The 23,744-nt window shown below is 34.4% G+C and overlaps 1 protein-coding gene across 4 annotated transcripts; it reads left to right on the top strand.

Annotated features, from left to right (window-relative positions):
• Positions 1 to 867: 867 nt before the first annotated feature.
• Positions 868 to 23,121, top strand: LOC128987281 (electron transfer flavoprotein regulatory factor 1). Of its 4 annotated transcripts, none has more exons than XM_054408044.1 (3): positions 868 to 1,147; positions 15,001 to 15,049; positions 22,773 to 23,121. In XM_054408044.1, exons 2-3 carry the CDS (start codon positions 15,011 to 15,013, stop codon positions 23,019 to 23,021), a joined length of 288 nt encoding a protein of 95 aa, XP_054264019.1. In that variant the 5' UTR covers positions 868 to 1,147; positions 15,001 to 15,010; the 3' UTR covers positions 23,022 to 23,121. The 4 variants fall into 4 exon arrangements, with proteins under 4 accessions (XP_054264019.1, XP_054264020.1, XP_054264018.1 ...); XM_054408045.1 differs by having other exon boundaries at positions 868 to 1,172; XM_054408043.1 differs by having other exon boundaries at positions 869 to 1,258.
• Positions 23,122 to 23,744: the final 623 nt, after the last annotated feature.

The raw sequence follows: 23,744 nt of genomic DNA, 5'->3' as shown, positions 1-23,744 counted from the left end.
GACCTGGACCCGGGACCGATTTTTTTTTCGTTTTGAGGTCCCTAGAGGCCAAAAACACCATCCGTTCAAATTCATATATATATATATTTATATATATATATTTATATATATATATATATATATATTTATATATATATATATATATTTATATATATATATATATTTATATATGTGTCCGTTAGCGCGATAACTCGAGCAAAAAACGATCCAATTTTGATGAAATTTGGTACAAACGTGTAAACCTACGTTTATTCGAACGAGTTCGCGAACCAGCATGATCGGACCAAGGGAACGGGGGTTTATGGGGGGTTTTATGGGGTAAAAATGGGGTTTTCCCACTTTTGACTCAAAAAACATAAAATTTTGCAATTTCTTTCCAAACTATTTTGTAGAGCTTAAAAAAACAAATAATTTAGTATATTGAAGCGTTATAATGCACCTAATGGTTACGGAGAAAATTAAAAAAAAATTTAAATTTAAAATTCCCATGTTTTTCTTATGGAGAATAAAGTAAACTGTTGTAGTTTGCTTGTTTATTAACATTTTTTGCCCAAATTTGGAAAATGTTTTTATTTCTTACTAACTATTAACATTTTACATAAAAAACACTTTTACCCTCCCTGTTGCAGCAAACATAAGTATGTGTTAAACTGATTCTAATTAAATAGGGAATAAATGTGATATTTTTAAGGAGACATTTTAGTGTAAATCCTATCAGGCAAATTGAAATTCGCTTAGTCTGCAGGTTTGCTGTGGCGGGGGTATTTTGTTATTTGTTTTGTAATGCTAAATGATAGCATTGACTATATAACACTACAAAAGTAGTGTTATATAGTCAATGATGATAGATGGTATTGTTTTTCTTCCTTCGTAAGGGTAGGCTTAGGCTATTTGCTATTACTATTTGTGTCGTCGTGACTGTATTTTTATTATGTCAACACACAATCGTTTCATTATTTTTATTTGATAAGGGACAGATAACCTTCAAACTTCACTCAGTATGCTTAGCCTAAAATGATTTGACTTCCTACTTCCTAGCTTTTTAAAAGCTAATTTGTCTTAAGTTTTACATGACTTGTTTTGTTGGTTACACAAAAATTCATTATCCAAGGAATTGTAGGCCTAGAGTTGACCATTGCAATTTATGGTAGGCCTACTTTCTCTGTTAAAAGGTTAATATTTAATAGTAATCTGACTTTGTTAATCCTACTAGGGATTCTCATGTTACTTTAAAATTAATATTCATATTAATCAAGAGGTAAGTCAACTTAATTTGTTTTTGACTTATTTTACTGATTAGGCCTAGTCTGGGATTATGCCTATAACCTAGGTGTTTAAATTACTTGGTGGATTTATTGGTCGAGATCTCCTGCTAATTCGTTGCTCACTCTCTGTTAGACAATAGACAGTTTCCTTTATTTGTAATTTATTTAAGATAGAATGGCGTCACAAAAATCCAGAATGTTTAACAATTAGGCCTAGATTGTTCGAAAGTTTGATTTTCTTAAAAAAATTTCTTAAGCGAGTAAGTTACACCGGTCGGTCTACAAGCCAGTCCCAGATTTGCTTTTTGAGTTGGTTTCCTGTTGCGTTCTTGAGGTTGTTTGGAAGAGAGTTGATGATTTTGCGGCTAATATAAGAGGGTTTTCTGCTGTATTGTGTAGTGTGGTGGATCGGTAGGCTGTAGTCGGCTGCTCTTCTGGTGTGGTAGGAGTGAAAATTCTAATTTCTGGGAAGATTCAGTTTTTTGTGTACAGGACAACTCCATGGATTTAGAGTGCTGTCACTGTTAGCAGCTTAAGGGTATATTTTTGCTACGGTATTTTTAGGGCGGAGGGAAATTGTCCAAGGCTAAAAGATTTGTTTATCATGCTGACAAATACATTAGAGCTGAGTTTTACCAAGCTGCGAGGTCCGTGAAGTTGGCGTACCCATATTAGCGTATCCACTTTTGATCATTCCAATCGTTAGTTCATCGTTAGTTCTTGATAGTTCCCAAATTTTGTCGTTAGTTCTCAAAAAATAAAAAAGTTATAGCCGATAATAAGTGGGTACGCTAACTTCACACTTCCGGGTTCTAGCGCACGCCGTTTCCTGATGAGAAATGTTTACATCTATATATCAATCGTTAGTTCTTCGTTAGTTCTCGATAGTTCTCCAATATTAATGTTAGTTCTCAAAAAAATAAAGAAGTTACGAGGCATACAAAGTGGGTACGCCAACTTCACAATTATAGAATTTCCAGCGGGCACACTTTTTTGAATAAAAATGCTTACATCTATATACCAATCGTTAGTTCTTCGTTAGTTCTCGATAGTTCTCCAATATTAACGTTAGTTCTCAAAAAATAAAGAAGTTACGAGGCATACAAAGTGGGTACGCCAACTTCACAATTATAGAATTTCCAGCGGGCACACTTTTTTGAATAAAAATGCTTATATCTATATACCAATAGTTAGTTCTTCGTTAGTTCTCGATAGTTCTCCAATATTAACGTTAGTTCTCAAAAAATAAAAAAGTTACGAGGCATACAAAGTGGGTACGCCAACTTCACAATTATAGAATTTCCAGCGGGCACACTTTTTTGAATAAAAATGCTTATATCTATATACCAATCGTTAGTTCTTCGTTAGTTCTCGATAGTTCTCCAATATTAACGTTAGTTCTCAAAAAATAAAAAAGTTACGAGGCATATAAAGTGGGTACGCCAACTTCACAATTATAGAATTTCCAGCGGGCACACTTTTTTGAATAAAAATGCTTACATCTATATACCAATCGTTAGTTCTTCGTTAGTTCTCGATTGTTCTCCAATATTAACGTTAGTTCTCAAAAAATAAAAAAGTTACGAGGCATACAAAGTGGGTACGCCAACTTCACAATTATAGAATTTCCAGCGGTCACACTTTTTTGAATATAAATGCTTACATCTATATACCAATCGTTAGTTCTTCGTTAGTTCTCGATAGTTCTCCAATATTAACGTTAGTTCTCAAAAAATAAAAAAGTTACGAGGCATACAAAGTGGGTACGCCAACTTCACAATTATAGAATTTCCAGCGGGCACACTTTTTTGAATAAAAATGCTTACATCTATATACCAATCGTTAGTTCTTCGTTAGTTCTCGATAGTTCTCAAATATTAACGTTAGTTCTCAAAAAATAAAAAAGTTACGAGGCATACAAAGTGGGTACGCCAACTTCACAATTATAAAATTTCCAGCGGGCACACTTTTTTGAATAAAAATGCTTACATCTATATACCAATCATTAGTTCTTCGTTAGTTCTCGATAGTTCTCCAATATTAACGTTAGTTCTCAAAAAATAAAAAAGTTACGAGGCATACAAAGTGGGTACGCCAACTTCACAATTATAGAATTTAAAGCGGGCACACTTTTTTGAATAAAAATGCTTACATCTATATACCAATTGTTAGTTCTTCGTTAGTTCTCGATTGTTCTCCAATATTAACGTTAGTTCTCAAAAAATAAAAAAGTTACGAGGCATACAAAGTGTACGCTAACTTCACAGTTATACAATTTCCAGCGGGCACAGTTTTTTGAATAAAAATGCTTATACCTATATACCAATCGTTAGTTCTTTGTTAGTTCTCGATAGTTTTTCAATATTTACGTTAGTTCCCAAAAATAAAAAAAAGTTACGAGGCATACAAAGTGGGTACGCCAACTTCACAATTATAGAATTTCCAGCGGGCACACTTTTTTGAATAAAAATGCTTACATCTATATACCAATCGTTAGTTCTTCGTTAGTTCTCGATTGTTCTCCAATATTAACGTTAGTTCTCAAAAAATAAAAAAGTTACGAGGCATACAAAGTGGGTACGCCAACTTCACAATTATAGAATTTCCAGCGGGCACACTTTTTTGAATAAAAATGCTTACATCTATATACCAATCGTTAGTTCTTCGTTAGTTCTCGATAGTTCTCCAATATTAACGTTAGTTCTCAAAAAATAAAAAAGTTACGAGGCATACAAAGTGGGTACGCCAACTTCACAATTATAGAATTTAAAGCGGGCACACTTTTTTGAATAAAAATGCTTACATCTATATACCAATTGTTAGTTCTTCGTTAGTTCTCGATTGTTCTCCAATATTAACGTTAGTTCTCAAAAAATAAAAAAGTTACGAGGCATACAAAGTGTACGCTAACTTCACAGTTATACAATTTCCAGCGGGCACAGTTTTTTGAATAAAAATGCTTATACCTATATACCATTCGTTAGTTCTTTGTTAGTTCTCGATAGTTTTTCAATATTTACGTTAGTTCCAAAAAATAAAAAAAAGTTACGAGGCATACAAAGTGGGTACGCCAACTTCACAATTATAGAATTTCCAGCGGGCACACTTTTTTGAATAAAAATGCTTACATCTATATACCAATCGTTAGTTCTTCGTTAGTTCTCGATTGTTCTCCAATATTAACGTTAGTTCTCAAAAAATAAAAAAGTTACGAGGCATACAAAGTGGGTACGCCAACTTCACAATTATAGAATTTCCAGCGGGCACACTTTTTTGAATAAAAATGCTTACATCTATATACCAATCGTTAGTTCTTCGTTAGTTCTCGATAGTTCTCAAATATTAACGTTAGTTCTCAAAAAATAAAAAAGTTACGAGGCATACAAAGTGGGTACGCCAACTTCACAATTATAAAATTTCCAGCGGGCACACTTTTTTGAATAAAAATGCTTACATCTATATACCAATCGTTAGTTCTTCGTTAGTTCTCGATAGTTCTCCAATATTAACGTTAGTTCTCAAAAAATAAAAAAGTTACGAGGCATACAAAGTGGGTACGCCAACTTCACAATTATAGAATTTAAAGCGGGCACACTTTTTTGAATAAAAATGCTTACATCTATATACCAATTGTTAGTTCTTCGTTAGTTCTCGATTGTTCTCCAATATTAACGTTAGTTCTCAAAAAATAAAAAAGTTACGAGGCATACAAAGTGTACGCTAACTTCACAGTTATACAATTTCCAGCGGGCACAGTTTTTTGAATAAAAATGCTTATACCTATATACCAATCGTTAGTTCTTTGTTAGTTCTCGATAGTTTTTCAATATTTACGTTAGTTCCCAAAAATAAAAAAAAGTTACGAGGCATACAAAGTGGGTACGCAAACTTCACAATCATACAATTTCCAGCGGGTACAGTTTTCTGACTATAAATGCTTATATCTATATACCAATCGTTAGTTCTTCGTTAGTTCTCGATTTTTCTCAAAAACGTACCCTCAACTATTCTTTCAAACATTCACAGCATCGTTCTTAAACAGTTTCAAAATACGTTCAAAATTAAAAGTGTTAGGTTATTAATATATACCGAGAATAAATATTGTTATCTTATGATAAATTAGTTATAGTAAAATATTAATTGAAATTTAGTTTAATGATTTGAAAAAAAGGGATTTTATTCAAGTTCCATGCCTTTAGCCGGCTCCAGACTGTACCCACGCAAAGTACAGAACAGCAACTCGCCGAATCGCAAGTAGTATGACAGCAAATGCTCGTGCTCGTGTTTTCCGTTCATTGCCGGTATTTTTGCACACATCAAAGTGAAGGAATATTTTTGCCATTCTCGAACCGAACAGTTGGTGGGAAAACAACACATGTGTGTAGACACATGTAGATATAGATATAAGCATTTATAGTCAGAAAACTGTGCCCGCTGGAAATTGTATGATTGTAAAGTTTGCGTACCCACTTTGTAGTATGCCTCGTAACTTTTTTTTATTTTTTTTTAGAATTTTTTTTAGAACGAACGTTAATATTGGAGAACTATCGAGAACTAACGAAGAGCTAACGATTTGTATATAGATATAAGCATTTTTATTCAAAAAAGTGTGCCCGCTGGAAATTCTATAATTGTGAAGTTGGCGTACCCACTTTATATGCCTCGTAACTTTTTTATTTTTTGAGAACTAACGTTAATATTGGAGAACTATCGAGAACTAACGAAGAACTAACGATTGGTATATAGATATAAGCATTTTTATTCAAAAAAGTGTGCCCGCTGGAAATTCTATAATTGTGAAGTTGGCGTACCCACTTTGTATGCCTCGTAACTTTTTTATTTTTTGAGAACTAACGTTAATATTGGAGAACTATCGAGAACTAACGAAGAACTAACGATTGGTATATAGATATAAGCATTTTTATTCAAAAAAGTGTGCCCGCTGGAAATTCTATAATTGTGAAGTTGGCGTACCCACTTTGTGTGCCTCGTAACTTTTTTATTTTTTGAGAACTAACGTTAATATTGGAGAACTATCGAGAACTAACGAAGAACTAACGATTGGTATATAGATATAAGCATTTTTATTCAAAAAAGTGTGCCCGCTGGAAATTCTATAATTGTGAAGTTGGCGTACCCACTTTGTATGCCTCGTAACTATTTTATTTTTTGAGAACTAACGTTAATATTGGAGAACTATCGAGAACTAACGAAGAACTAACGATTGATATATAGATGTAAACATTTCTCATCAGGAAACGGCGTGCGCTAGAACCCGGAAGTGTGAAGTTAGTGTACCCACTTATTATCGGCTATAACTTTTTTATTTTTTGAGAACTAACGACAAAATTTGGGAACTATCGAGAACTAACGATGAACTAACGATTGGAATGATCAAAAGTGGATACGCTAATATGGGTACGCCAACTTCACGGACCTCAAGCTGCCAGTTGTTCGGCACAGTGTTTTAGCCTACACCTTTTTATGGCACTTCATCTACTCCACATGATAGCTTTGATTTCAGTGAGGCTATTGGATGGTTGTAGGAGTTAAAATTAGTGGCTGGATATTGCTTTGTGGTAGAAATAGTGGATATGTAGTATTTTGTTTTTTTTAATTGGTTTCTATTTTTCTCTAAAGTGGAGTCTGCTATTTCTTCTGCAAAATATTGGTTTAGGTGTTCAGCAATGTCAGTAGGGTTATTTACTTAAGTTAATATTTTCCCTCTATTTTAGTGATGTGACGAGTCGATTACTTGACTCGTTAAGTATCGAGTCCACTGAAGTATCGAGTCGACTCGATACCAAATCGGCGATACTCGAGTATTATTGCACGTGAACTTAGATAAAGCTTACAGTACTAGATCCGCTGCTACGAGTCCATAGCGCTTGGGTTGGGTGCATTTAATACACATATACTCGAGTCGAGACTTGATGTTCCAGATTTTGCCACTACGAGTCGACAGCGCTTGTGTGCTTGACAGTTCGTAATAATACACTGGTGACTGTTCAAGATAGGTAACTTATTTATTTATAGTTTCAAAACCATCCGCTACGAGTACATAGCACTTGAGTAAATGGCTTACTTGAGTCAAGATAGCCTACTGTTTGTTATTAAATCTTTTTCGTTAATCTGGAACAAAGTTTTATAATAACCAATAAAATCCATAATTATCAACTCAATGTGAGATGAATAACCGATCTCAATCTCATCTTAAATCTACTACACAGACAGACTGAGTATAAAACGAGTCCGATCCAAGATCCAAGTCTCTCTGACTTCTGACTCGAGTAAAGGGACTCGAGTCAAGACAAGATGCATTTCCAGAATTCGCAGCTACGAGTCAACAGAGCTTGGTGCTATACAGGTAAGAATCGAGTTCAGTACTTGAGTACTGACTCGAGTAGTTGCGGTATAGAGTCAAATTTACTCGAGTCGGGAAAGTACTCGACTCGTCACATCACTACTCTATTTCCAGCTGCACATTTGGGTTTTCCTTCTGTTTAGGCCTGCATTGTTTTTCTGTGTTGATGATCTCCCAGACAGCTTTGGGTTTATTATCAGCACTTGTGATTTATTCTGCAGTGGCTTGTCGCTTGAGGGACCTGAGCTTTAAATCATATGTTTTCTTTTTTTTCGACATTGTTGTTTTAAATCACTTACATTTCTGGTAAGCTCGTATCGGTGCAAGGCAACTAGGAAATCTTCTTTTAGTTGACTTCTTCATCATACTGAACCTTTATTTTCTGTCCTTTCTGTTTAGCCCTTATTTTTTGAAAGGGCAGGCATGTTCCAATATGAGCCTTACAGTCCTTTGAAATGCAGAGGATGCCTCTTCAGCATCAGGGGCATTGTGCACCTTTATCCAGTTTTCTTTGGAGAGTTCGTCTTTCATGCCAAACTTTATCCAGGTTTTTTCTTGAAAAGATTCTTTTTGTGACATCTCCGTTTTAGCAGTAACTTCACTCTGTATTTTGACGGTACATGATTGACCTGTGTAATCTGCTATTCCAGCGTTCATTTTAGCGGAATCTATAGCATTATCATGACGTGTATTCGTACAGATACAGTCTATAACACTTAGAGGTTCTTAAATGGTTAGTGTTGGTTTTATTTCAGATTACCTAATGTAGGCATAAGTTAGGCCTATTTTAATATTTTAGTTTTGAACAATTTAAGTTACCTAGGCCTAGGCTACCTACATTAAAAACTTCGATGTCTGACTCTATAGTAACTTAGCTAGCCTAAATACGGCTGCACTTTAGTTTACGTCCTACATTTACTCATATACTGCAGTTTGGTTAAGGTTAGGTTTAGTTTAGAACAGTTTCATTTTATAATCAGCTGGTAGTTAATGTATAATAGAAAATGTAGGATTTCCTATGAGTTTAACCCTTAGAGTGCCAGGCGAGAAATAAAAGTAACGCTCAAAAAATGCCGATGATTTTTCCCGAAGGTCGCGCTAAAAATGCCGAGCGCGATCTGGCGATTTTTAGGTTAAAATTTCGTAAAAATCGAATTTTCGATATTTCGACCAACGAAAATCGATGTATCGCATCTAGCAACTTTCGACTCAATGTTAATATATGGGTTAAAAGAATCCGAGTATTTATTCGGTTGTTATGACAGCTGTTCGATCATTACGAAACGTCCGGTCAGCCGGACGTTGGCACTTTTGGCTCGTTCTAAAAACGTCCGGTCGGCCGGACGTTGGCACTTTTGGCTCGTTTTAAAAACGTCCGGTTCCCCGGACGTTGGCACTCAAAGGGTTAAAAGACTCAACTCAAAGATTACGTACCTAAAGGTACATTTGCTCAGCGACTGTCGCCGAGCGGCAGTCGCGGGGTGGTAGACTGTTTTGCTTGGAGCGACAACTTCTTCTTCCTGAATCCTGGCATCACGAGACGTGGTACCGCCAGTGCACCTAACCTCAAAAATGCACACTAGTATAAAGTCACTAAATAAATTCGATAAATTCACTTAGTAAAACAGGTAAAACTTAACAATATAGGCCTAGTATTATTTATAGGCCTAGTTTTTTTTTATGAGAAACATTCCAAAACTGCCATGTCACAGGCCAAAATGTAATAAAATTACTCAATTTCTCCGTAAATTGCAGTACACAAGCATAACTTGAATTAGAAATCAGTGTTATAAACAACCTCCTCACAGAATGACAATTATATTTTGTTGATTGTATTGTAAATGAAAAACAATACCTATTATTATATCTATATCAATATCAATACTTATACTTACTATTATATAAAAATCAAATGGTGTCTGTATGTATGTGTGTTTGTTACTAATAGGTGCAAAAACTACTGAACCAACTTGGCTTAAATTTTACAAAAATATAGCTACCATACCAAGGACCATTATAGGACTATTCACATTTCGATACTGACCGTAGGCTTTGCCCCTTTGGCTTTAAAAGTTCTGAGGTGAACATTTTAAAAGTAAATATTGATTGGTCTCCATGGCTGCGATAAGAACACTAACAATGTTTGTTTACATTAGCTTTGACATTTAAATGTAAACAAGAAGAACTGCTAAACTGCATATTTCACAATCTCAGATAGCTGATATAATGAAATTAAATATATTTTTTTCCATAACTATGAAGTAGGTTTATTTCGATCTAACCTTTTATCATGGATTATTTATTCTAAAACTATGTCAATGATTATAGAAAAATACCCCCGCCGCAGCAAACCTGCAGACTAAGCGAATTTCCATTTCCCTGAATGGATTTACACTAAAATGTCTCCTTAAAATTATCACATTTATTCCCTATTTAAATAGAATCAGTTTAAAACATACTTAGGTTTGCTGCAACAGGGAGGGTAAAAGTGTTTTTTATGTAAAATGTTAATAGTTAGTAAGAAATAAAAACATTTTGCAAATTTGGGCAAAATATGTTTATAAACAAGCAAACTACAACAGTTTACTTATTCTCCATAAGAATAACATGAGAATTTTAAATTTACAATTTTTTGGAATTTTCTCTGTAACCATTAGGCGCATTATAACGCTTCAATATACTAAATTATTTGTTTTTTTTAAGCTCTACAAAATAGTTTCGAAAGAAATTGCAAAATTTTATGTTTTTTGGGTCAAAAATGGGAAAAACCCATTTTTACCCCATAAAAGCCCCCATTAACCCCCGTTCCCATAGTCCGATCATGCTGGTTCGCGAACTCTTTCGAATAAACGTAGGTTTACACGTTTGTACCAAATTTCATCAAAATCGGATCATTTTTGCTCGAGTTATCGCGCTAACGGACACACATATATATATATAAATATATATATATATATATATATATATGAATTTGAACGGATGGTGTTTTTGACCTCTAGGGACCTCAAAACGAAAAAAAAAAATCGGTCCCGGGTCCAGGTCTTACCGTGAGTACTACGGTAATAGCTTATTCCCTATATGGGAAATTCGCTAAAAGCTTCTATAAATGTTGCTGTATCAACTCCGGCTCTGCTTTGGATTTTTTAAAGCGTCTAAAGTTATGAAAATAATGTTATTGATATGTTTTCATGGAAACAGTATGGAAATTACAATGTATAGATGTTTTGTATGAATTTGGAGGCTAATTTAAATAAATTTGAACTGCTTAACATGACGTGTTACAGTAGATTAATTTAACATAACTTGCACATCACATTTTTTTAGATGTATATTTAGGTATATTTAGTTATTGGGTTTTGCTAAAACTATGCTTAAATTAAATTAAAGAATATCATCAATGACTAAATTGTACGTCGTTGATTTTTGTTTTCTAAAATCTGTTGTGTATGTGTAACTATATTTAATTATCAAATGGTAATACAAAATACTCTTATTTTATCTTGACATAGCTTTCAGTTCACATTTACTTTATATACATTTATTACTTGTTTTGCTACACCACTGACTAAATTAAACCAAGGAATATAGCATAAAACTAAGCGGTACACAGTGTTCTTTTGTTTCTAAAATCAATGAAATATCTGTTACTATGTTTACTTAATGGTAAGTGAGAAAATGTAAAGGCAATGGACGATGGAACTGATTAAAAGAACTGGTTTGTATATTAAGTTGTTTGTTGCTATTTTTGTAGAGTAGAATCAGAGATGCAATGAAACATATAGGCTACTGTATTTGCTATTACATTTTTTAGTCCTTGATGCTTTGATAATCATATTAGTTTTGTCTGCTGTCTTTAATGCTAAATTATTTGTTTAAAATTGTTTATAGTACCTATACATACAGACTGTCCCAAAAGTCCCGGACCGGTTTATTTTATAAACGACAACAGATAAATCAATAAGATTTTGCACATCAACACCACACCTAAAAATCTACTTTTTTAAGGAACTATCAATTTTCTGTCATATCATGGGGACGTCCCGCAAGGAGTCAGAAGGAAATCTTAAATAGAAGCATAGGTTGACATGTACATCAAATTAAAGGTCTTTACTAGCAGAATATAATGCCGCAAATTTGAACTGAGGGCAGGGGCCCCCTTGCACAGTAGTTTTTATTAATAACTTCGAAAATTGATCAGACACTTACCAAATGGCCTTCTTTTGTAACAACTAGAGTCGTCTGATGTTAACAAAAAATTACATTTATTGGGAGTGGGCGAGCGTTTAAGTAGAAGCAGCTGCAACAATAAATGATAATGAGCTGAAAAGGGATCCTGTCTAGTCCTGTCTTGTCTCACGCACGCGCATACACACACATAAAATGCCTTATCGCCTATCCAAAACAATTTAAATCACTTTACTCCCATAGTTTGTCCTTTGAGACTAGTGGTCACGTCAAGTTGGTTAAAATTGCCTTACTTTTGTGTTATTATATTGTAATTCTGCAAACTAACAGTACAAAAACAAAGCTGAAGTAAGTAATGTTGTATTCAATGCTATGTTTGTGTTGTATTAATCGATATTGGATCCATTTAAACATCTTTCAGGTCACTCATATAAATAGTTAGCTTGTGAGTGTTTATTAGACATTGCAAGATTTTGCTCGTCAATAAAATACTCAAACTTGAAAGTCCTCAATGGTACTTTTCGTGCTAGGACTTTAACATATTATAAAAACGAGAATGCCATAGGTACCAAAACCATTATGAAAACAATCACACCTATATTGGAGTAATATTGAAAAATCATACAAATCGACGTCAATAATCGATCATTTAAATACGTAATAAACAAAAATATATCAATACTTCTAATCCAAATATATTATGGTAGCCTACCATGCTACCATACAAAATATGCCGTCACTGGTACTACAAAGCAATTGAAACATTTGGTCAGAGTTTGTTTGAATAGTGAATGCATGAGATTAGGTTTCAAACATTTTAATTTTTTTGTGTATAAAATTAAAAGATGCTGTATATAAAAATATGTTAAAATAGTTATATTTCATGAACGATTTTTGATATAGAACTTATTGCTTATTTGGCCTTAAATTGCTCTATTTGAAGCCTAAATTTAAAAATTTTTCCCGGGGGAGGACCCCCCTTTGGCTTGGGGGGTATTCTATACCCCTACTCCCCCCAGAGGACCCCCCCTAAACTGAAATCTTAGGGCCCCATTGGAAAATTTGCCCGGGGCCCCTGAAGTCCTAAGTCCGGCCCTACCAATAACCATTTATACAGAAAAATATTTTTTGAATCACCTAAACGAAAATGTAGTAGAAGCGACAGTAGCTCCAAGCAAAACAGGACTATGCAAAACCCCTAAGATCAGTGTCCCGTGACAGCCGCTCGGCGACAGTTGCTGCACGACTGTCGCTCCAAGCAAAATGTACCTTAACAGTTCCATATAATCAACATTTCTTCTAAATATTTTATCATTTTTCAAAAGCTGATCTGGTTTTTTAGTGTATTCTACAAATCTTTCCCATTTATAGCCACATTAGGTTGTCCATGTTAATCTTCGCCAATGATAATGTAGTCTGCATAATACTTCTCGTTGTCGCCAGTACGTTTACAAATGTCAGTAATTTTTTTATAGCGATAACATTTTTTTTAGGTACATTACTTAAGAACTGCCTCATTTTCTGCCTAGCAAATCCTTCAGTGTACGTTTTTTTAAGGTTTCTTGGATGTAGTCATATTATTTTAAAATCACTTGACTTTTATGAAAACATATATTTAATGTCCTTGCTGTACCAGTTTAATTCAGCCTTAGAGTGATTTCCTTTGCCAATCATCGTAAAGTTAAGTAGTGTTTCCTACAAAATAGTAACACTTCGGCTAACATGCTTCTTCATTGTTTGTGGGAATCTTCATATTTTAGTTGTTCTTCATTATATAGGATGATAACGATAGTAAATGGTTTTCTTTTAAATCTCTATTTCTTCTACTTGGTGGCGTTCTATGACTTTCCTATGTTTCCATGGTTATAACAAATTGGTTCTTTCAATGATTGCTCAATAATTACAGTACCCTGTCACTTCATTTTTCTTATTTGGTAAAATATATGAAATTGCCCAAGCTTTCTCAAATTTTTGCATTGTAATATGTACGAATAAAATTAAATTAGTAAATTAAAATAGTAAATACGAGAGCTTGCCCCGTGGTCGAAAACTCGACCAAAAGTAAGTATTGTGCAAACTTCACTATTTTCACTCCAAGCTGTAAATAAAACGTGTGATTGGAACTTCTTCCATTTGTTTTGACTTTTGTTTATATTTTGTTGTTATTTCATCACCAACATGGTAACCCATATGGCCCATGTTAAATCTTTTAATATTTTTAGTTCATTTTTTGTGCTTATTCTTGAGCCTATTTTAATTTATTAATGGATTCAGCACGTCTACAGGTAAATATCTTTCATTTGGTACCAACTGCGTGTAATTGTCTCCAGTAGTATGGTCAGGCTAGCTGTCATAAGTTTTGCAAAAGTTTTTAGTAGCCTATATAAGATTTAATTTCAACAAAATCAGTAAATGTAAATGTGTTTTGTTGAATTGAAAATAAATATCAGCAATTAAATTATACAGCTGATCAAAATGTAAACAATTATGTTCATCATAAGGATAACATGGGAACTTTAAATACCACTGGGGCAGAGCCTAAGGGACCTTTTCAAAAATGTAAGGCCAGTTTGCAAATCTACGCGACACACACTTTCCAATGAGGCATCAATGGATACAATTGGTTTAGAAATGGCGGAGGAGATCAACCGACAAAAGTTTCATGTAGCGTATTAATTAGATAGATGTTGTAGTTTGCTTGTTTATGGATATATTTTGATCAAACTTGGTAAATTTATTTATTTTATACTAAGTTATTAATATTTTACTAAAAACACACTTTTTACCCTTCCTGTAGCAGCAAGCCTAGATACTCATAAAACCTAATGTTAATCAAATACATTTAATTGAAAATGAATTCAGGCAAATGGAAATTTGCTTAGTCGGCAGGTTTGCTGCGGCGGTATTTAAATATTCTTTCAAAACCCCTGACATAGTGACATGGGTACCTTTAAAATGGTCCCAGGCTAATCCCTAAAAGTTATCACAAAATTAATGGTTAATAAACCTATTCCTTGAAATTCTTTATGTATGTACAAAGTTTCGTGGCCATCGGTCCAGCAATGTCTGAGTTTATCGCTGCCAAATATATATACAAACCAGATTATTAATTATATAGATGTAGTTCCAGCTTACACCTAATATATTTTAATAGTAAAAAATGTTTATAAGTTGTTATCTTTTTAGATCCTTAAGCATGTCGCAGAAAGCTCAAGTCATTCAGCTCTATAAAACTGTGAGTATGTCTAATTTTTGTTATTTCTGTTTCTAGCCTTACTTTTTATGCAGGATTTTTGTGCTTTTAAGAGAAAGTAATCAACATTTTGTGAACTTCTTGCTGATTGAACTAATCTCTCTTGCACTGAAGCCAGAGACGCTAATCACTAGGCTGGCCACACACCCAACATAATGGCTATTTAAAAAAATGTTATTGAATTGAAGTGAAGCCTGCAATATACTTGCATATACTTTCAATAAATTACTATATAAACTGTTAATTTTTCTAGTAATTTGTTGAAGAAGACATTTTCAAAACTCTTTAGACTTCCGAGACCCAGAAATGGCCTATGTGGTGCTGCGCTTCTTGATCCACTCTTAATGATAATATTTCTTCATTCATAGGTCCATTTAGGCCTATTTCAAATGTCTGTTCATATATTATCAGTCGGCCAATAAATTTAACATTATAGGCTACATTTTAATAACATCCAAATTTCAAATAAGTTAAGTTACTTTTTATTTGAGGCCATATAATGGCCTGCCAGAATCACTATATAAATACTAGAGTGAACCCATCCAGCTCAAAGCACCGCAAAATAACACATGAGAATTTAGAAAGTAAATTCATCCTGTTATAGCCTATATTGACTCTAAGTCAAAAATATAATACAGTAATAAAGCTTTACTGTAAAAAGTTAAAGTGAAACGAAGGAATAAAAATACTTTAGTATAGAGTACAAGAGTTGCATTTAGCAATATTTGCGGACACAAATATTTATTTTATTCCAAAAGTGTCGTTATTCAATGTATTTTAATAAGGAGTAAAAAAGAGGGGATTTCTCACTTTTTGCAGAAATCCCCAAGAGCTAAATTTTGAATGTCAAAATCCGGTTATCTCCAGAGAAATCTGGGGATATGGCAACCTTATGAATTTAGAAAGTAAGTAAATTCATCCTGTTATAGCCTATATTGACTCTAATAATAATTAGATAGTAATTATTACAAAGGAAAAGAGTGAGAAATCCTGGACAATTTGATATAGGCTAAAAATAAAACTGAATTAACACTGTGCTACATTTCTTGAGCAATCATTGAAATAACCGATTTGCAAACAATGGAAACATAGAAAAATTCATAGAACATAGCCAAGTAGAAGAAATAGAAATAATGTTTTTTTTTTACCCTAAAAAAACAAGATCAGCTTTTTGAAAAAAGATAAGATACGGTATTTACAAAAGATTTTGATTATATCTAACTGTTGTGTAGATCGTGAGTATTTCCATAATCTTTGAGTCGCCTGTAATGCTTTGCAATTGCTCGAATTCGAGCAACAGGTATACTAGTATCCTATTGTTTAAATCAATTGTGTATGCGCCTCCTCCGGCATATGACAGCACAACAAAACAAAATGTCTCTTCTGACATGATGATCTACACTATCTTGAAACAATTCATTCATTGATTTTTTGGGCTACTGATGCAGAATTGTCGGATTTCTTTGACTCTGTCACATTGGTTTTTAGCCGGGCAGGTGAATGTCCTTTCAAAAGACTACGGTGCCACAAAACTCACAAATCCAGCATCGAATTGCTTTACCCTTAAGTAGATATAAATTTAGTTTAATTTATTAAGCAAACAATTTAAACTCTTCGAACCAAAGACTACACACTGTGCCTTCTGTTGCGCCGTAAACATCGTACTGGCAACTGGCGCCAGGCGTGTGAGATGCAGTGGCGGCCAACTACCCCTTACCTGTTTTGCGCATGCCAAGGTCAACATTTCATTCCTTGCTACAAGGGAAACAAAACTTATTTATTTTAGCTTCAATTTGATGCATAAAACATTTAGTTACCTTGAATAGTTCCTAAGCAATTACCATTTAAAATTCCGGCTTTCTTTTGTTAACACTTTGTATTATAGTAAAGTTTTTTAAATCATGGTAACTTATTCTAAACTAAATTTTTCTATCCCCAGCATTAAAATAAAGTAGAGAGATACATCATGAGTAAACTTTAAGCTACACAAAACTTGATTTAAAATTTAGTATACATTAACTAACAGTCATAATACACAGCAATTATTATGTACCAGGGGTAGACTATGACTATTTTATACTAACACTAGCTGAACCCGGCAGACGTTGTCTTGCCTTTGACTATCTATAATTGAAGTACCGTTACGTTTAATTTTCAAGATGATCTCGTTCGCATGGCTCAATCACGTCCTGGTTGAAGTTCGTTCGCTACGCTCACACACCTTTAGGTTGGAGCTCGTTCGCTACGCTCACTTACCTTTAGGTTGGAGCTCGTTCGCTGCGCTCACTTGCCTTCAGGTTAGCTCGTTCGCTACGCTCACTTGCCTTTAGATTAGCTCGTTCGCTACGCTAACTCGCCTCCAGGTTGAAGTTTGTTCGCTATGCTCACTCACCTTTTGGTTGCAAATTAGCTGTTGTCATAAATGTAAAAGAAATAATAGTGCTGCACCCTGTTGGTAATCCTTGTAACTTTAATGCTATTCAACATCATAGAACAGAACCAACTTGTTTAATTGAAACAGCTGTTAAGATTCATTAATTCCATTTAAATATGAGTACTCATAAGGTTAACATGGGAAACTCCAGAGCCACTGGGGCGGAGCCCTTTTGACGGATCTGCACCAAACTTCACACAAACCTTCCTTGAATAATGCTTAATAATGCCTAAAAGTTTCATTACAATCTGTCGAGCGGTGTCCGAGTTTATCCCTGCCAAACAAACAAACAAACAAATATATATACAAACATCCTCTTTTATACTTATAGATACACTCATACATACCCATACATACTCATTTTATACATACATTTATTAGTAGAATACAATGCCACAAATTTGAGCTCAAAATATCTGCTGGATAAAAAATGGCAGCCGTTCAAAGATTCAAAATGGCAGATTAAAGAAATATTTGAATGACTGCCATTTTTGACTTGGTTGTCCGTTTGAGCTTGGATTGGTAGCATTGTATTTTACTAACAGAGACCTTTAATTTGATACAAAACTTGACCTGTGCTGCTATTTAAGAATTTTGTCTGACCCCTTGTGGACCCTAAAGGGGTTATCCGGTCAGTAATTGGGCAGATGTGTGCATTACTGTCACCAGTAAGCATGTGAGGTTAGACCCCTCTCTACTTGAGGTACCCACTGTTACTTTTACTGTACTGTTGGGTGAGGAATAAAACTCAGCACTCACTTACAAAACCCAACTTTAATATTACTCAAAACAGTACAAAGAACACAAAGATAAATATCAAACTAAAAGGTAGAGTAGACTGGAACTCTATAAATCATTTAGTTAGGGACTTAAACCCCAATTTGGAAAAGACTCTAAACCCCAATTTAAAAAACCCTTAACCCATTGGAGACTTATCACGATTACGTCTCGTGATAGGTTATGGTGGACCAAAAGTCTCATCACGGGACATTCTCGTGATGACGACATTATGTTTTTTTTTAATTAAAGGAAAATTATTTTAAGTTTAATCATTTCAATGAATGTTTCTAAATATAAATAAAGAGTTATAGTTAAAAAAAAATATATATATCCTAACCAAAAAATATCCTGATAAATGTTTTTATAGGGAGTTTAAAACAGCTCCACGTTTTTAGTTGGAATGGTTTTCTTATAGTACTCAGTTATCTCTCTGAAAACGAAATTGTTTTACCTTTGAAACTCTTTGATAAATTCTAAGCTGTTACAATGTTGTTTATTTTCGTAGTGTTGGTAGTCCAGTACAAACAGATGACATCTGTTGTTTGTTATTGTTTTGTCAGTTTGAAGTAGCTGTATTTTATCTGTGTTCACTGTTCAGTGTGAATTTGTGAAAGTGGTTTATGTAATGAGTTTATAAATAATGGCAAGTCCGCCAAATAAATTCAACCAAATATTTTCAAGTGAGATCGATAGGATTCTGCAGGAAAGTGATGACTCAGATTTAGACAACAATAGTGACTACGATGCATTGGAGACAGTTGCTCTCGAAGACATTCATGGTGAAAATGATGAATTTGAAATTGAACCTGATGATTCCAGGTATGATACATCCAATGTGGACCAAGATATAGGCTCTAATTTAGGCCTAGGCCTAGGCCTAAATGACCAAAACTTTAACCTAGGCATAGATGAACCAAACTTAGACATAATATGCATAGAACAAAATCGACCAAACGATTCCCCACAACCAATGGAGTATGAAGAGGAACAGGGTCAGGGGGATAGGCCAAGGGCTGTAGGGACTAGGATGGGGCAAGGAACGGTACGGGGCCGTAGAACTCGACAAAGTAGGGGTAGAGGGCAAGGTAGGGGTAGAGGGCAAGGTAGGGGTAGAGGGCAAGGAAGGGGTAGAGGAGGAAGACAAGAAACAAATGAGCAAGCTGGAGGAAAGAAAAAAAGGAAAAGAAAGAAAAGAGCTGACGCTTGGATATGGGCGGATGAAGACAACGTTGTAAAAGAATTTCCATATGTTGATGAGTCCGGTTTGAACCCTTTCTCAGCTAGAAAGCTAGGAGATAACCCCTTGGCTTTTCAGTGCTTTGAAGAGTTTTTGGGAGATGAGTTTTTTCAGATGGTTTGTCGTGAAACGAATGATTATGCTGCAAGGCAATTAGTAAATCCAAATAGGCGCAGACTAAAAGATGATGACAAGTGGCAGGACCTGACGGTACCTGAGCTGAAGGCATACTTTGCTCTTTACATACTGATGGGCCAAGTGAGGAAACCCACAATTAAAATGTATTGGACGGCTAGAAAAATCTTAGAAACTCCAATATATGCACAGGTTATGTCTTACTGTCGGTTCAAGCTAATTTCTAGATTTATGCATTTTGCTGATGAGGAATTCACTGATCGAAATGATAAGCTTAAAAAACTAAGGCCCGTGATTTCTTACCTTCAAACAAAGTATATGCACGTATATACAATGAAAAGGGATTTAGCCATTGATGAAAGCCTTGTCAAACTTCGAGCTAGGCTATCTTACGTACAATTTAATCCTAAAAAAAGGGCACGATTTGGAATAAAAATCTATAAGCTGTGTGAAAGCTCCAATGGGTATTATGGAGACTTTAAGATTTATACCGGCGATGACAAGACCCCAAACGTCCCTGCTAGCGAAGCCGTCGTCATGCAATTGGCCGAATCGGTCTTAGATTTAGGCCATGTGTTGTTTATAGACAACTGGTATAACTCCCCTGGTCTATGTCAACGTTTACTTCAACGCAGCACTCATTGTGTAGGAACAGTAAATCTTGAACGAATCAATATGCCTGAAGATTTTGACAATGCCTGCCTGGAAGTTGGAGAGGCCATGAGGCGGAGTAAGGATGGTATCCTTGCGGTAAAATGGAAAGACCGTAAGGATGTTCATGTTCTGTCAACTACTCATGCTAGCATAGAAATGACTGTGGACAAGGAGATAGAGAGGAGGGGAGAAGTCAGGCAAGTATTGAAACCCAAAAGCGTTATTGATTACAATAAAGGTATGCTGGGCATAGACGTTCAAGACCAGATGTTAGCCAGCCACCCAATTATGCGAAGAGCTGTCAAGTCATATAAGAAATTGTTTTTTTACCTAATGGACATGACCATTTTTAATTCATTTTGTATATGGAAGATGATCCATGGGAAAAACATTGTACATCATGGACATTTTCATAAGTGTGTCGGTGAACAATTGTAGCCTGTAGATTTTGTGTGCTTCTTCAAACGAGTCTCGGTCGCAAAGAAAATCCACTTATGGTGAGTTTTTAATTTTTTTCATGTTTTGCTAATAATATGTATAATTTTTACCAAAATAATTATTAAAATGGATTACAACAAAAAAACTTAGAGTCCTTTTATTATTATATTGTTTTATTGAGAAATCGCAATATTTTGAAATTTGTAATGATTTACAAAAATAAATATATAAAAAAAAGTATAAATCCTACAGAGATAATGACATTTCCACGTAAGGAATTAAATTTTACACACATATATATCAATTGTATGACTCATGGGCTCAAAAAAATGCATTTAATTTATGTTTGCTTTTGAAAAAATAAAAATAAAAATATTTTTTTTTTATTTATTTCTTTTAACAAAAACAAAAAAAAAATTAGTAAAAACCACATTACATAAAAGAAAATTTATTTTAGATAAAGAAAAACATAAGTTTTATGTATTTAGGTAAAAAAAAATTTTTTTACAGATTTTTTTGTAAACCTTTGCAAATTGGCCCATTTTAATAGGGTTTTTAGCTATTGTCAGTGAATAAAATACTCGGTCTCCAATGGGTTAACTTTGTCTTACCTGTGGCCTTGTGCTTCAGCTCCCCCAGCAGGACCCTGTCCTCCGGTGCACCACACTCACTACTTCACACAAATCTGTCCCCCTGATCAAGTGCACTGGCTTACTTAAAGCAATAGCCTTCAGAAGGTCAGCACAACACTGTTGTTACTGTTTAACAACACTACCAGCCTACTCACACAACATTGCCAATCTCTTCCTGCTTACAATTTGACCCCTTCCATTACAAACACGTGTGAACTTTGGTATTTTTTTCTATTGTGGTTTAAAAATTAAAAAAGAGGTTCCAGACTTAATTGTCAAACCCTGTATGTTTCTGTAAATAAAAATTATTTCCCATGTTATCCTTATGGAGAATAAAACAGACTTTAAGGTCCGCTCACACCCTTATCAATGACTTTATCAAAAATATAATACAGGTGGACACAACCACATGTTTAAACCTTTATTTCAGACCTCAGATGTCAAAATAGGTCCAATAATAACAAATTAGTTTAATTAACAAAAACCGGCTAAGCCTAGTGTATGTAGATATAGATAGATGGATGGATAGATTATGCATTGTATAACAACCAAGAATTAGCATGCTATGTTTCAATTCTGTAGTATGATGGCCGCCTTATACTACAGAGGGCGACATTTTGCTAGGCGACAAAATATGGGCCACCAACACAACAGCAGCGACAATAAACACATAAGGAATGCATGAGTGGCAGGTGCAACTAGTGCTATAGAGTATTGTGTTGTTCCCGCACCCAAAGACCAACAAGTTTTGTCTGTGGTCCCTTAATCAACATAACAGAGAATTGCCGCATCGTTTTGTCCTTATACTTCGTGCAGTGACTTGCAAAGGTGTTGTCCCCGTCCAATTTGGACTAATTTTCTGGAGCCACAGAGAAGATTCATTTCAATTAAGCAAATTTTGTCGTACAACTAGGAAACCGTCTAAACCTCACACATAATGCACTTCTTTTAGCCTTTAAGTATAATATTAGCATTTGCTTACTTGATACAGTTTTTCCCATATTTAAATTTTTTTTTACACATTCCCCAAAAGGTAGTGTTAAAAGGTAGTTTTTAGACATATGTAATGCATTTTTACAAAATTGTAAACTTTAACTGAAAAGGCTGTAACACAGAGAAAGTATTGTTTTCATCAAAATTTTTGAGTTTTTCTTTTGGGTGGATATATTTGTTTTATGTCCCCCAGAACTAAAAAAAGTGGTTTTCAAATTGATGTCTGTGTGTGGACTTTAAAAAAAGTCATAGTTACTCCCTCCGCTTATCCATGATAAGGTTTGTTGTCAAGCTCATGGGAGAAAGCATTATGTCAGATTGCTGATACCTTTTATTTTAACAGCTGCAACCATATACCAATAGATCCTCTTAATTATTTTTTATAAATAATGTTTTTTACAGTTACTCTACCTGGGAAAAGACTACCCGCTGGGCTATGATTTTTTCCGCACACGATTGAAGCGAGCTTTTATGAAAAATCGGGATGAAAAAGATCCAGAAAAGATTATGAAGATGATACATCATGGTGAATATGTAGTCAGAGAGCTTGAAACTCTCTATATGCTCAAAAAGTATCGTACTTTAAAGAGACGTTACTATAATGAAACCCTTACAAGCAATAAACCACCAGAGCCTGAGAAAAACACATGAAAAAAGCCCAAAAAACTAGTGTATTTTTGAATTATTATAAGCGGTGGTTACTTTGTACAAATACCTATATTTATTCAAATAAATTTTAACATAAAATGTTGTATCAATTATTTACTTAAACTTCCATCGGGAGCATCACGGAATTTACCTCCGGGTCACTACATTTTTCATTATAAAAACCATAGTTTACGTTCGGCAGGGCTGTCACCTGACATACCTCATACACCTCTTTCGCGTAATCAGTTTCGGCTAATCCCACCCCTTTCCCAGTTGTCAGTCGACCTTGGGGAGTGTTTAGCGTCACATCTGGAAGTAGCTTCCGTGCGCGCCCTGTGATGTATTTTAAATCTTTGTTAATGTCAAAAATGTTCATAACAATTCATATTTGCTTAGACCGAAGATGACCCAAAATTCTGTCGAAATGCTATATGAATTGGCTTGCTATATGAAATGAAGTACTATAGATGATTTAGATTGGTAATTTATAACAAAAATTACCAAAATAGGCCACAAATTATTGATACATAAACAACGTTCAAAGCGTTTGAACAATTCATGATGGTTTGCTGAATAAATGTTTTACTAAAATGCGTTATCGTTCTCTTAGCATAAACTAATATTTTGGAATCCAGACATAAAAAGCAAAACTTATACAGTTAAAACATCAATTCAATTGAATACGCCTGTAATAAATAAGGTGCAACACCAACGATAACTAATTTG

This window comes from Macrosteles quadrilineatus, unplaced genomic scaffold, assembly GCF_028750875.1.
Source record: "Macrosteles quadrilineatus isolate MER2022 unplaced genomic scaffold, UCM_ALF_1.0 Scaffold_2__2_contigs__length_208266976, whole genome shotgun sequence".
Lineage (NCBI taxonomy): Eukaryota > Metazoa > Arthropoda > Insecta > Hemiptera > Cicadellidae > Macrosteles > Macrosteles quadrilineatus.
The sequence above is the reverse complement of the archived record's forward strand: the minus strand, read 5'-3'. Positions and strand labels throughout refer to the sequence as shown.

What these genes read in the sequence shown, in the direction of transcription:
- LOC128987281 (XM_054408044.1), top strand. Translation starts at nt 15,011, where the DNA reads ATGTCGCAGAAAGCTCAAGTCATTCAGCTCTATAAAACT. An exon ending in TCATTCAGCTCTATAAAACT is followed by an intron (nt 15,050 to 22,772) that starts GTGAGTATGTCT and finishes TGTTTTTTACAG; the next exon opens with TTACTCTACCTGGGAAAAGA.